The sequence below is a fragment of the Prionailurus bengalensis genome, chromosome D3 (genome assembly GCF_016509475.1).
Source record: "Prionailurus bengalensis isolate Pbe53 chromosome D3, Fcat_Pben_1.1_paternal_pri, whole genome shotgun sequence".
Classification (NCBI taxonomy): Eukaryota; Metazoa; Chordata; class Mammalia; order Carnivora; family Felidae; genus Prionailurus; species Prionailurus bengalensis.
Window position 1 is genome coordinate 76,791,909 of NC_057356.1, and position 14,370 is coordinate 76,806,278.

Consider the following 14,370-nt stretch of genomic DNA (forward strand, 5'->3'; position numbering starts at 1 on the left):
ACAGAGATGTCAACAAATTATGTATATATGTGTTAGAGGTAGACAGCTGGGCCTGCAATTATACCCCCCGACCCTTCTAGGCTTCCAGGATTCTCGGGGACCCCAATCTGAGGACCCCCCCTCCCCCCCACGACTGGTTGTAGATGGCATGGGACCAAGAGTCAGTCCCGACTAGCAATTTCAAGGCTTAGGAGATGGGAAAGGTTGTAGGATAGGGTGAAGTCCCTCATTGCTCCCAACCACAAAATCACAACTAAAGCATTGAAAAGCGTATTCTTTTTCAGCAGTTTCACAGAATATGCCTAAGCTGTAAAATTGTAATGCCTCTCTTAACCTGCCTTGAGCCAACATAAGAATTCATTGGTCTCTAAACTGCCCCACTGCTGTCTTGTATTTGTTGAAAGAACATACAGAGTAAGTCATTGCCATTATTGGTAACGAGTGATGTATTTCAAAGTACCTTTCATGCCTTTCATTAAGTCTCAAAGACTGGAACGTATATGCGTATTCTTTCAAAAATCTTCAGTAGTCATCCATTTAAGGCAATTTTCTGGGTAGAAAAAAAATCTTTTTGAAGCCCTTTTGGGTTTTTACTGAAATGTAGACTAGCAGTGAAATTACAGGTTTCACTGCCTCGTCAAAGAGTTTGTTATGGTTGAAGCATATGTGTAACTGTTATTGGTATTTTCATAACTTTTTTGCATTTATAAAAATAGTACTTGCTCACAGTGGAAAATTCAGAAAAAAAAGCTATGAAGAAGAAAATCAGCATAATTCATAAACTTATCTAGAGAGAACAGCTATTAACTTTGGCTATGGTTTTCTCCATTACTTTTTTTTTAACATTTATTTTTGCGAGACAGAGAGACCGAGCACGAGCAGGGAAGGGGCAGAGAGGGAGAGAGAGACACACACACAGAATCTCAAGCAAGCTCCAGGCTCTGAGCTGTCAGCACAGAGCCCGACATGGGGTTGAACCCACAAACTGTGAGATTACGACCTGAGCCGAAGTCGGACGCTCAGCCGACTGAGCCACCCAGGGACCCCTCCATTACTTTGTTTGTTGGGTTTTTGTTTTGTTTTTTTTTTTTTAATTTTTTTTTTTTTTAACATTTATTTATTTTTGAGACAGAGAGAGACAGAGCATGAACGGGGGGAGGGCCAGAGAGAGAGGGAGACACAGAATCTGAAGCAGGCTCCAGGCTCTGAGCTGTCAGCACAGAGCCTGATGCGGACCTCGAACTCACGGACCGTGAGATCGTGACCTGAGCGAAGTCGGACGCTCAACCGACTGAGCCACCCAGGCGCCCCCATTACTTTGTTTGTATGTGTATGTAGAATTAGCCGCATTTTTAGATCCTGCTTATTCCTTAGTGTTAGACTATGATTATTTTCTCCCATTTAAAAATATTTGAGGGGCGCCTGGGTGGCTTAGTCAAGTTAAGCGTCTGACTTCCACTCAGGTCATGATCTCATGGTTCGTGAGTTCAAGCCCAGCATTGGGCTCTGTGCTGATAGCACAGATCAGCTTCAGATCCTCTGACTCCCTCTCGTTCTGCCCCCCCTCCCTCGTTCTCTCTTTCTGTCTTGCGTGCACTCTCACTCTCTCTCTCTCTCTCAAAATAAATACACTTTAAAAACGTTATTTGAGACATGATTTTCGCGGTTTCATATGCTAGCACATGATTACACCAGAATGTATTGAATCACTTCCCTACTGGGCTGAAAGTTTGCTTCTAATTTCTTTTTATACATGATGCTGTAATGAGTATCTTTTGCACGTCAGTATTTGCTTGCATGTCTGCTTATTTCTTTGGGATTCATCCTTAGAAATAAGTTGAATCAAAGGCGTCAACTCTTGGTGCTGGATACCTGCTGCCATGTTGCTTTCCAGAAACCTTGTAAGAATTTCTTTCCAGTAGTAGAACATTAAGATGCCTGCCTCTTCAGAAAGTGCTCCCTTTTTTACATCTTTGGCAATTTGTTAGAGTAAAATCTTCAGTTTCAATAACATTGCTAAATTCCTGGGTTTTACTCTCTCACACTTTCTAGGTAATATCTTTCCTTATTTTGTGCTGTGTCTTGATTGTAGATGTCAGTAATTTATGCAACACTGGCTGTAATGGTAGCAGGGGGAAAGAATGAGGAAAATCTTCAGCAAATAGGTTTTCCAGTGAGACTTTCTCTGGGTCAGCTAAGTCTCTGTCAGATGCCTCAGGTAGTCCAAACAAATATGGTGAATGGCACGACATAATGTGCTACTCGAGACCTCTGTTCTTGGCTGTTAGGGAAAATAGACACAACCCTTGCACAAGCTGTCCCAGTCGCATATGGAGCATAACCTCAATGAACTTAACCTCTTTGTTACAGGACAGAATTCTTGCTTCCTTTAGGTTATAGTTCGGTGTTCCCTTAGGAGGGAAAAATGGTTGAAAAATGAAGACCTTTGTCATTACTCCTCTGATAGCCAAGTATCTTAGAAGGACACTTTTATAGCTGGGGGAAGAGGCCATGCCATTCCAACCTGGCTGCAGCCCGAACGTGATCCATCTTGAATGTTCTGCCCAGTGGAGGCAACCCTGCCCTCCTGCCCCTTCTCCTCCTCACTGCCCTGCCTCCTCTAAAACGTATGGATCTCCACAAAGACTATTTAGTCTGACAAAAATAAGTAAATAATCTGTGCGAAAGGATTAGCCTTTACACATTCTTGTTTGTTATGGGACATGTGAGTCTGCCAGATGGAGAGGGCCGAGCATCGCTCCATTGATGTCGCCTCAGACTAACTGTCCTCGCTCGTGGTCGCTCTAAAGGTTGAGCAGTAGGCAAACCCGGGTGGTCTTATTTTCATCTCTCCCTGAGAAACGGGCTTGTCCTCGCTAGGGTAAGTGTTTTGTTTTGTTTTTGCCTAATGGTGACGAAGGTGGAATGACACCCGTCTCTGAATTCCTGTCCCTGAAAGAATAGTGGAAAAGAGACCCAAGGAGAGGGGAAACAGAATTTTCAGCACTGGGCTCCATGCTGGGGGTGAATGGGACAACAATTTCAATGCTCTGTGCTCAGCAGTTTTGCAAGATCGGGATGGGCTTTTTCGACCAAGGTGTGTTAGTGACTTCTCGGGAGAGAGCAGGTGCTCGTGAATTTTTTGGTCGAGCACCTCGGCTTTTGTTAGACTCCTAAAGATTTCATTCCGGTTCACAGGATCTATCTTCTAGCCTTTGATTTCATGCAGTTTCTGGTATCTGATTCGTGCAAGACACAGTGATAACACCTTTCAGTTTTTTCCCTCGAAAATCATCTGTGCACACGTGAGGGGTCTTATTGGTGAGTGAGCAGCCGGGCTCTCCCGGCTCATTTTCTCTTCTGAAATTTACAGACTGTGAAAAATACAGAAGAACCTGAGAGCCTTCAGATGCATTTTGTGGTTTGCCCCATTCAGACATGGACCTCGGGAGGCCAGTTCTAACTTTCAGACTCCTCACGTAAATAACATTAAATCCTTAGGATTCTGAGGACAGACCCTAGTGTTTGATATGCCCTTGCAGACCTAAGTACAAATGCACCATCATGGGCAGGAAGCAAAAGATTCAGGGCCTCTTGTGTGATGGCCTAAAATTTCAAGAGCTGTGTAAAAGACCTTGGTTATAAAGCCAAGGTCATAGGTGGTGCCTTGGAATTCGTGGGCTTCTCTCCAAAGGGTAGAGCTGCCTTGTCAGAGGGTGCATACCCCTCCTCAGTGGGTGATGTTGCTGGCTCAGTAAGGGATTAAAGCCCCAGTACTGGTCTGTAGCCTGAGACTATGCACGGTCACCCAGGCCCGTAAGTTAGAGGTTGGCAACCCTCCTCAACTGACCTCCTCACCGCTTTCAGTGACCACCCAGGCGTTTGGAGCACGCCTCCCGGCTGCTCCGAGTCCTTTGTTTTTGATCCTTGCTGCTTGCTGTGTTTAGACCTTTGTCAGTCCTTGGTGCAGAAGCCTTCCAGCTGGTGTGCCCGCTGCTGCTTTATCTCCTTGTCATGAGTCTGATCGAGAATCTTCCCTTTCAGCAACTCAGTGCTAATAGTGACGTCATGGCAGAGGCAGCTAACGTGTGTGGAGTGCTTCCTACATGGCAGGTGTCATTGCCATTTTAATCTTACTGACAGCCTCCTTGTAATAAAAGCAAGTACTGCTATTATCCCCATTACGTAAATGGTGAAACTGAGGCACAAAGAGGCTATATAAGCTTTCAGCAGTCCTAGAGCTACAAGTAAGGGGAGCCAGGATTGACCCCTAGTGGCAGTGGCCAGCTCTTTAGTTGCATACAAGGCTCCTTGTGGTTTGAGCCAGGGCGCACTCTCCAGCTGCCCCCCCCCCCCCCCCCCCCCCCCCCCCCCCCCCCCCCCCCCCCCCCCCCCCCCCCCCCCCCCCCCCCCCCCCCCCCGGCTCTAGCCTGCCACTGGACGTTTGGTTATGCTCTTCCCCTTCTTGGCCTCAGACGCCCCTCTGGGAGGGGCGACAACATTGACCAATGCGCGGAAATCATGCGGGACATCTGGTAAGTGCAGAATCCCAAGTCTCAACCCCAGAAATTCTGATCTGGGCGGCTTGGAGTGAGGACAGGCACCCGACGACAGGTAACCCTGGTGAGCACAAGGTCAGGAACCACTGCTGTGGAGTGTTGTATTCCTGGGTACCTGGCACACCCTGTCTGAGTCATTGCTTTACTTCTCTGTGTCCGGTTCAGATGGGGGCAGGGACAGTGTCTTTCATATTCATTGCTTGTCTCCTTGCCTGAGAATAGAGTAGTCACTCAGTAAAAGAGGATGTTTAAATGCTATCAGTTTGTCATCTCCTTTTAAAGGCTGAAAAGAAAGAACGTGGTGCCTAAACTACTTTACTGTGCAGAGAAGGCCAAAGGTTTGTGAAATAGAATGTCTCTCCTAGTGCACAAGGATGGAGCTTCTCAGAGAGTAATGTTCATGCTGGCCCTGAGTTGTCCTAAACATCAGCCACCAGGATAGTAACTAGTTGCCAGGAGTGACTTCTGAGCTTTGCCGTAACTGTGGTGAGCAGTTTGATTGTCCGCACCCAGATGCCCGTGGGGCTACCCCGCAGTAGGATAATGAGGAGGCATGGAACCTGGTGTGCCAGGGTTGGCCAGCCCCCAGTTTGCACTAGGAGATAGTCAGTGGCCCATCAAATCAGCAATCACAGCAGAAGTGGGGGGTCAGAAGGAGCAACAGAGAACCTCAGAAGTCTCACGAGAGAGGAAAGCACGGATTCAGGATTAGAATGGCTGTCGTTGGTAAGGCACTTACACTGTGTGCCTGGTGCTGAGTGTGCTAATACTAATATAGCCCTCTGAACTGTTCCCATTTCATGCGTGAACAGTCTGAAGTTAAGAGTGGTCAAGTGACTGTCTGAAGGTCACTCAGTTGATGCAGCTGAGATTTGAGACTCCAGTGGAAATGGTCAAGGGCATCAGATGGAGAAGAAGCACCATCAGAGGAGGGAGGGATGGTCCTCCTGCCTGTTTCCTTCCATGTCCTACCTATTCTGTCCTACCTGTGTGTGTGTGTGTGTGTGTGTGTGTGTGTGTGTGTGTGTTTTAAGTTTGTTTATTTTGAGAGAGCATCAGTAGGGCATGGGCAGAGGGGGAGAGAGAATCCCATGCAGGCTCTGTGCTGTCAGCACGGAGCCCTAACATGGGGCTCGAACTCACGAACCTCAAGATCATGACCTGACCTGAAATCAATAGTCGGATGGATGCTCAACCGACTGAACCACCCAGGCACCCCTGTTTTGTTCTTCTCAAAGTCGTATGTATTGATGGTTACCTCCAACAACAAAATCATCTACCAGCATATAAGTAGTCACATGAAAACCAGAACTCTCTACCCCTAAACCTATACCCCATATCTACGCCCCTTAATGGTAGCTTCTGATGAGCTGCTTGGGTGTCTTTCCTAAACGTCCTGATGGAGAAGTAAGTCTTAACTAAGCCTTGACCTCCAGACTCAATTAGCCTTTTGTTGCAAAGGTAGGGAATATATGGAGGTAGAACTTCAGAGGGCAGAGAGTCTTCCAGAACTGCTGTCCTTACTGGAGGGCTTATGTGGAGTCAGGTGTGAAAAAGAGTCTGGAAATGGAATTCTTCCTCTCTCCACTCCTGCAGAACGTCACGTTCAGAAATGAAGGCCGTCCAGGGACAGCAGACGTCACCACCAGCTTCTTCTCAAACGCTCAGGTGTTGTTTTAACCCTGGATGGCCTTCATTCCCTTGCCCTGGACTCACGTGCACAAACATACACCTACACATGCCTCTTGTGTTGTGCTTGTTGCTTAGGTAATATGTTTTTGATACCCAGCAGGTAGATTGGCTAGAAGCTGGTAACATGTTCCGGAAGATTCAGCCCGGTGTTGATTGAGAGTGATTTCTTGAACTCAAAACTGTGGGCTTCACCTTTTATGCTCTGAGAAAACCTCTTAGTAGAGATTCAGGCTTTATTCCCTATTCCTCCTGTATCTAGCTGTGTTTACTTAGGATGGGATGGGCTGTAGTTATACCGAGTGACGAGAAGTGAGTTTGAATTGTTATGAGATTCAGAATATTCTAACTAAAAGAGATCATGCAGTCCAGTAGTTTAAAACTTTTTTTAAAAAGTTACAGGACCCTGTCCAAAAAAATTCTAACTTGGAAACCCAATAGAGAAAACAGATTACGGCAGAACTGGTAGCCTGTAGTTATCCTGAGAGGGTTATGCAAAAACTAAGGCTCTGTAGATAGAGTCTGCAGTTTGCAAACCCCTGATTGAGTCTAACCCCTTTATCTTGGAGGTAGCGAAAACTGAGGCTCAGCGCGTTAAAGTGACTTGTCCGAGGTACCCAGCTGGTTATCTGGGGGTGTTGAGAAGCAGATAAGATCTCCAGGTGTGGCCTTCCCCAGAGTAGACACTCGGGCCCGGGCGTCTTGATCTTCCACCAGGCACGACAACAGCAAAGATAAAAATTAGGTCGTCGTAGCAGTCACAGTACAAAATGTTTTCCAACTTGGCAGACTTTGGGGAACTCCCGCCCCTAGACGTGCCTCCCGGCCGGCTCTGTTGCTGGTCAGCAACAGCGGATTGCCGCAGGGCTGCGTAGCACGCACCCGGAGAGGCGCATTCTGGAGCAGACGACTTGCCTCCCTTCCCACTCTCCCCTGCTTACTCTGTAACCTCGGGCAAGCTTGATTTCTCCGTCTCCTTTTCTTACCTGGAAAACGTGACAACGTAATAAGCTTGCACTGGGGATCCGATGAGCTACCGCGCACGTCTCGCGTGCGACAGCACAGACGGGGTGCTTGATGGTGACGTGCTTGGCTTGTGGGACTGGCGGCTGTAATGGTGGCACTGGTGCCGTTCGTGCTCACGGTTGAGGTGGTATCGATTACTGTTCAGGCTGCTCTGGCGTCTTCCTGCTCATGTGCTGACGCTCGATGCCCCGTCCCATATCGCAGCTCTGTGCTCTGGTACCGTTCACCTTGCTGAAATGGGAAAGCGCCGTCATCCTCACTTAGCTGAGGGCCACGCGTAAATGCCCGTTAATGACCTTCGTTGTTTTAATCATTTTTTGTTGTTCACTCCTGTCTGCTCCTAGCAGAGTCTTCGGAAGGTAGTTGGTGCTCATTAAATGTCTGTTGCTATGAAGGGTATGCTGTACCATCAGAAAGGGAGGAAGAACCTGGAGCCAGTGTGGGTGACTCTGCTTAGCCTTGAACTTGGCTCGTCCTGTGCCCTGTGTTCCCTCCCCTTAAACTTACATCTCCTGTTACCAAGTCCCACACTTGTGACTCTCTCTTCGTGCAGCACTCTCTTCCGGGGAGCTTCCTGGTTGCTCTTTCATCCCGACACCCTAGTACCTACCTCAACCTGGATGAGCACTCGGGACATGGATAGACGGGTCTTCGTGTCACAGCTGGGAGACCTTGTCCCACTCAGGGAACACACTCTCAATTCCCAACTGCGCCCATCACTTACTGTGAACTATTTGGGGGGATTCAAACCAGAGCAAATAAATGATTAGTAGAAGAGTGTGCACGTCGTTCAAGTGAATGCTCAAGTCCTTACTGCAATTAGGTAACAGGCAGCAGTCGTGGTAGCCAAGGGCCATGAAAACAAGAGATGGGAGTCAGCAGTGTTGATGGTGTTCTCTATGGCCTGGGCTTGTGTGTGTGCGTGTGCACACATTCATCTTCATGGCAGACTCAGAGCCTGTTTTTGAGATAACAGAGATATCAGACCTTGAGCTTTTTTTAGCAATAGCTTGGTGGCTGGAAATAGAAAATCAGCTTCTATAGCTAAAAAAAATAGTCTTTTCTAATACTACCTGGAACAGCGGTTTTCAGCGTGTGGTTCCTAGATGAAGAGCATCAGCATCCCCTGGACTTTATTAGAAATAGAAATTCTAGGGTCCCACTTCAGACTAACCAGATCTTTGGAGGGGTCTTTGGAAGGGGGGCCCAGCGATCCATGTTTCTGCTACCCTCCCCTCCAGCAGTTCTGGTAAGCTAAAGCCTGAGAGCCTCGACCTTAGAAATTGCTTCCTGATTCATCACCAGACCACGGTCCTAATTAGGAAGGTGCTCTTGGGGAATTGAGGCCTAGATTGGGTTCTAGCTCTCGAGCCATCTTTATTCTGAGGCTGACGGTGCCCAGATAAGGAGAACTAGGTACATTGGGTCTGATGTTCTTTAATCAAATAAATCTATAGTTGATGGATAAGAGGCAAAGGATGACTAATACCATCTTCTAAACTAGAATGTTAACAATACTTACTGGTAACAATATAACCAAGCAGATTCTGTTGCTGGTTTTTATTTTATTTTATTTTTTTGCAAGAGATTTGTTGTAGCTTCCATTAAGATGCGTTTTATGGGTAATAAATACTATATCTACCAACAGTCACTGACTTTTGATTTCTGTTTTGGATATGGAGTCCTGTTATTACCAAACTTAATTATATGACACCTCTCTCTTTCTTTAAAGGATTTCATGGCATATTTATTGAGGTATTGAATAAAAAGCAATCTAAAGTATTTTATGATGCTCTAGGTAATCTTTGGAAAGATCCTAGAAGTTGCAAGGTAAGGGTTAATAGTCATGGCATAGCCACTAAAGGATTATTTTCAAATTGGATAGAAATCATGTTGCATGTCATTAGAAGCGTGGAAATTTGGGGGCTGAATGCATGAGAGCCATATCTATGATTTTCAAGACCTCCAGTGTGAAACAGAAGAACCTGGGTTTTGAACGCTGAAAGAGTGGTAGATAGCTTGACTAGATTTGAGCTATCCCAGTGTCAGTAAGACTTTCAGAACATGTGACTGGACTTAATTAGACTCTTAGGACAAAGTCTACCGTAAATAGTCCTTTTAATATACTTTTTGCTTAATTCAGTTAATCTAGGCTTTACTGAAATCTACAACATTGGGCAAATCTCTTTTGATTTCCTGGACTCTTCTTTCGGTTTTGAGTTTTTGTTTGAATCTGGAAAATGATAGGTGTTGGTTTAGATGATCAGTGCCTGTTGTACCTTCATTAAAGGAACAATCACTTTTACCTATATAGTGGAAATCAGAATATAAATCAGATGCAAACTAACTTTTTTTGCTAGGTTTTGCTAGTCTGAGAAAATTTCATATGCCGTTTTAATAATCTTTCTTGTAATCTTTTCAGAATCTGTTTAGGAAAAGAAATATGGCAGATTCGTTCTTTTGAATTAATGGGAAAGATCAAAAGTTAGTGTATGTTTCATGTGTTTTCGTGGTAATTTTGCTTTTAAATAAGCATCATTGACTCTTGTTAGTAGAAACTTTTCTTGTGTATTTCCTTAGTTGGCATGTTGAAAATGTTACTGTGTAATTTCCTTAGTGGGCATGTTAAAAATGTGACTGTCTAGATTGTACAATTTACATAAGCTGGGCCATTAACTGATATTTGCATTTTCATTTAGGTTTTGTCTACTTTCTTTTTGTACTTTTTTTTAAAATGAAAGGTATTATCCCTCTAAATCCTGAAATATTTTCTTACAGTGATCCGTATGTGAAACTTTCATTGTACGTAGCGGATGAGAACAGAGAACTCGCTTTGGTACAGACAAAAACAATTAAAAAGGTAGGTGCCCATCCTTAATTAAATCTCATGTAAGTCATAATTTAATACAATTGCATTAAGTACTTTGGCTGTGTAGAGGTTGATATTTTAAGTTTGGCAATATTTTAATTTTAAGCATCTCCCAGTTATAATCTATAAATTTAACATAGACCACCAAGCTTTTCAGTATTATCTCAAGATATCCATTCTGGCTTTTAGTTAAATGACTTTAAAAACAATATTCTTAAAAATAAGTATTATTACAGGTAGCAGTCTTTTCTCCTGCAAAGAATACAGCAAAGCAAAGGTTCGTTCTGGTTGGCTTGTTGTTTTTCATGAAGACATTTAAAGTAATTTAAAACACATTTAATGGAATGGAGTGGAGTGGCTTGTGAAATCGGTAGGTACAAAAGTAATCATTTACTTGAAACAAATATTACCGAAGGAAGTAAAATATTTGCTTAGTTCCATGAAACCATTAACAAACTATACATTTATGTGTATCTATTTTCTAAATCTTACACGGTTTCATTACAGATGTTTCCATAATTATATTTTAATTTGTTTATACGTTTCCGTGTGTGCGTGTGTGTGCGTGCGTGTGTGTGTGCATGTGTGTGTGTGTGTGTGTGTGTAAATATAAGCTTTTACTCCGTATTTGGGGGCATTTATTGAAAGTGTGGGTTTTTTTAAAAAATCAAAAGTACTGTTTTCATCTTCGCTTCAGTATTTATCCATTACTAGTATTTTCCCTATCACCTCTGTGGGGTGGATCGTCTGCTACTTTGGGTGGCAAGCATTTCCTGGAGAACACGGTGGCTTTAACAAAACGCTAACTCTCCTGCTATTGTGCAGACACCGGAGCTCCTTGACGGGGTCGTTCTGTATGCAGAAGGCACCGCTGACCGTTGAGCGTCCTCCACCTGGCATTGTGACCGGCATTCAAAATCTGTTTTGCAAACAGGAGCCGGGGTTTCGCTTAGCCGGGAGGACTCCCGCGAAGCGCGGAGGCCATTGTTCCCCGGAGTTAGGCGCGGTCCCTGCGGCAGCCGGCAGCGCGGGGAGCGGGGGCGCCCGCCTGGCGGGGCCTCGCGGCGCGGGCCAGCCGGGAGCCGGGCGCCCGCACGCGGAGGGAGCGGGGAACCGCGGCCCCCGAGCGAGCGGCGCCGCGCCCGGGGGTACCGAGATGGCTTTTCGTGCTCGGGGCGGGCCGCCGCCTCCCTCCTCGCCCCGGTGGCGGTAGCGGGTGGAGCGCCGCAGCCGGGGCCGCCGCGCCTCGCTCGCTCGCAGCCTCCGGGTTAGTATTTCTGTGCTGCGCGCGTTCGCTCGGTTTTCCGAACTGCCGTCCTCCCCCTGCCTCGTGGCCGGCCGCCTGGTCCTTCGTGCGCTCCTCCCTCCCCTGTCTTTTTGCCTGTCGCTCCGTGCATGTGGGGGCCGCCGGGGTCGGGGACCGCAGCAGCCCTCGGCAGGCCCGGTCCTGCCCTGCCTCTGCGGCCGCCTGCCTGGCACCTCTCCCTGCTTCTCTGCTCTCTGCCACTCCTTACCATCCCCGGCTCCATTCAAAGCGAAGAAGTACGAAGCCCCGTCGTTTCGGATCCGGATCGGATTCCCTCCTGAGTTGTGGGTGGGCGAAGTGCTGAGTTTAAAAAAAAAAAAAAGAAAGAAAGAAAGAAAAAGAAAAAGAAAAAAAGCCAGTTCGGTGTTGTGTGAATTCTGTGTTTGTCGTTTTTTATGGTGCGTTTCGTTTGTGTTCGGTCTCTGCCCCTTCGTGTACTAGTGCCTGAAAGGATACAGATGGATAAAGGCAAATCCCATTCAGACTAGAAACGCACACAGCCTTCGGTGAGGTGGTGATTTTTCAGTCTCAGGTTTTTGAGAGATGTACTTAAGAGTGTTATGCGTGCCCAAATGCGTGAACGTGTATGTATGTATTCTTTCACAGTGTCTGTCTCATCGTCATTTCAAGGGATGCTTGCGGTCCCCCTTTTGTCCATACTGAGGACAAAAGTATCCTCTCCATGTCCTTGTGAGATAAATGTTTAGATAGATGGGTATGGAGATGGATAGATGGACAGACAGAGGAATGGGTACAGAAGGAGTGAAGGATAGAGGGGTGAAGATTTTTTTAAAAACTGGTTACTTGGGGGGGAAATGGGAAAATTCACTTTTGGTTCCTAACTGGCGGGTTTTTTTTCATGTACTATAATCTGATCATCAGTACTGTTCTTTATGAAATATTCCTCAGATTTCAGTATTTACATAAATAGTGAATACTTTCACCTTTCTGCCACCTGCTCCCTTGCTCTCCAGAACAGATTTGTGGTAGGTTGAGGGAAGTGAACAAAGTTCATTAACTTCTTGATGAAATAATGATAGCAATGTGAATTTCTTGAAGGATATGTTTATGTTTTCATGATGATGGCTCTTTGTAGGCCCCTGACATTATTCTGATGCATAGCATGCAATTTGTGGTTTATCTATGAATCATCTTTTGTATAAATACATCCCTTCCCATCTAGTTTGGTTTATAGAATAGTCTCAAATAACTGACTGTTTCTTTTTATTGCCATTTTGAAGATCTCTTAGCTGTTATTTTTAATCACAAAAAAATGTTCAAGCAAATTATAAGGACTGCCTTGTACTAATAACTGTTCATGTTTCAAAGACTGTAAAAGATATTACAAGATAATTTCTCTTCCAGACGCTGAACCCAAAGTGGAATGAAGAATTTTATTTTAGAGTAAGTTTTTCATTTTTCTTGTAATAATAACTGTTACTGATAATTAGATTGATAGCTTATCACTACAGATTCAAATTGAGTGGAAGCTGGTAAATTTTTATGTGAAATTCTTTCTGAGACCCGCCCTGGTAGCCACCTCACGTGGCCTAATTTTCAAAGACTGACTTGGAGTAGCAAAATCTAGACTTGTTTCATTTGGAGATATTTTAGAGAAGTAAAAAGAAAGTTATTTAAGTACCATATTTTAGCTTTTCTACTCAAAGGTTTCTTTCGCAATAAGGTAAAATATAATTAAAGCAATGGCTTATTTCTATGAGACCTGGATTATGAGTGATTATTTTTAAAATTTTTTTAACATTTATTCATTTTTGAGAGACAGAGACAGAGTGCAAGTGGGGGAGGGGCAGAGAGAGAGGGAGACACAGAATCCGAAACAGGCTCCAGGCTCTGAGCTGTCAGCACAGGGCCTGATGCGGGGCTTGAACTCACAAACCGCGAGATCATGACCTGAGCCAAAGTCGGATGCTAACCAACTGAGCCACCCAGGCACCCCGGATTATGAATGATTTTAGAAATAAAATTAAGCAATAGAGGCAACATGATTAAAAGGAATCCTAAACTTTACCAGTCCTGTCCCAGTTAGGAAGGGAGAGTTTTATAATTCAAATATGTGGTGTGCGTGGATGAGTGTCGGACAAGACTGCTTTTGGACTTCTAAATATCACTGTATTTGGTAAAATTTCCTCAACCTTGTGTATATAACACCTAGAAGAGTTATATGTAGAAGTAACTTAATTCTGTGAATGAACAGATTACTATTCAAGGAATTTTTGTGGTGGTTCCTATATTTTTTCTACTAAAAATTTTGGAAATACTAAACTGCTCAGCTATTGAAAGAAAGGTTTTTTTTTTTTTTAATCTCTTCAAAATAAATATATTTTGTCTGTGTAGCTGTTATATTAAAAACTTATTTAACTCCAGAAATGCTCCAGATGAGATCTGCGGATTGGTGTAGATTCCCAAAGAACAATATTACCATTAGACCCATTACAATTGGTCCTGATTTTTTCCTTTCAATCACAATAGTATTTTATGTGCTCAAACTTAGGTCTCTGTATACGACATCTGTTTTCTATTATGTTCAGAGCTGAAATATGGCATCGATATTTTAATACTCGGTGGATCCTATGTGTAGCCTCTACCAGATGCTTTTTAAATTACTTCGTGAAGGACTGAAAAGCTAATGGGGCCAGATAGATGTTATTGGCCCTTAGTTAAGTCTCAGATACAGCTTTCCACTTGTAAAACTCCAAATTACTTAGACTCCTTTTAGTTTAACACCTGGGTCACATTTATGTAAATTTTAGTCCATCCAAGATTGTGTCAACTTATCTTGGCTATAGATGTTTGTAAATTCTATTTTTCTTGCCTTTATAAACAAGGAAGGAGGGCTTTGTTTTATTCAGTCCGCAGATCTCTGCCGAGCACCTACTGTGTGCCGCTCCTGCAACAGCCTG

General features: G+C 44.6%; 1 protein-coding gene across 6 annotated transcripts in view; it reads left to right on the top strand.

Annotated features, from left to right (window-relative positions):
• Positions 1–14,370, top strand: part of NEDD4L (NEDD4 like E3 ubiquitin protein ligase) — a 345,318-nt gene that overhangs the window by 177,845 nt on the left and 153,103 nt on the right. For 5 of the 6 annotated variants that reach the window (XM_043558980.1, XM_043558977.1, XM_043558978.1 and 2 more), the window contains 2 exons: positions 10,053–10,134; positions 12,815–12,853. In XM_043558980.1, coding sequence (XP_043414915.1) covers positions 10,053–10,134; positions 12,815–12,853 — 121 coding nt within the window. Of the gene's footprint in view, positions 1–10,052; positions 10,135–11,292; positions 11,411–12,814; positions 12,854–14,370 lie in introns of those variants that run through there. The other variant, XM_043558982.1, reaches the window with a different exon arrangement.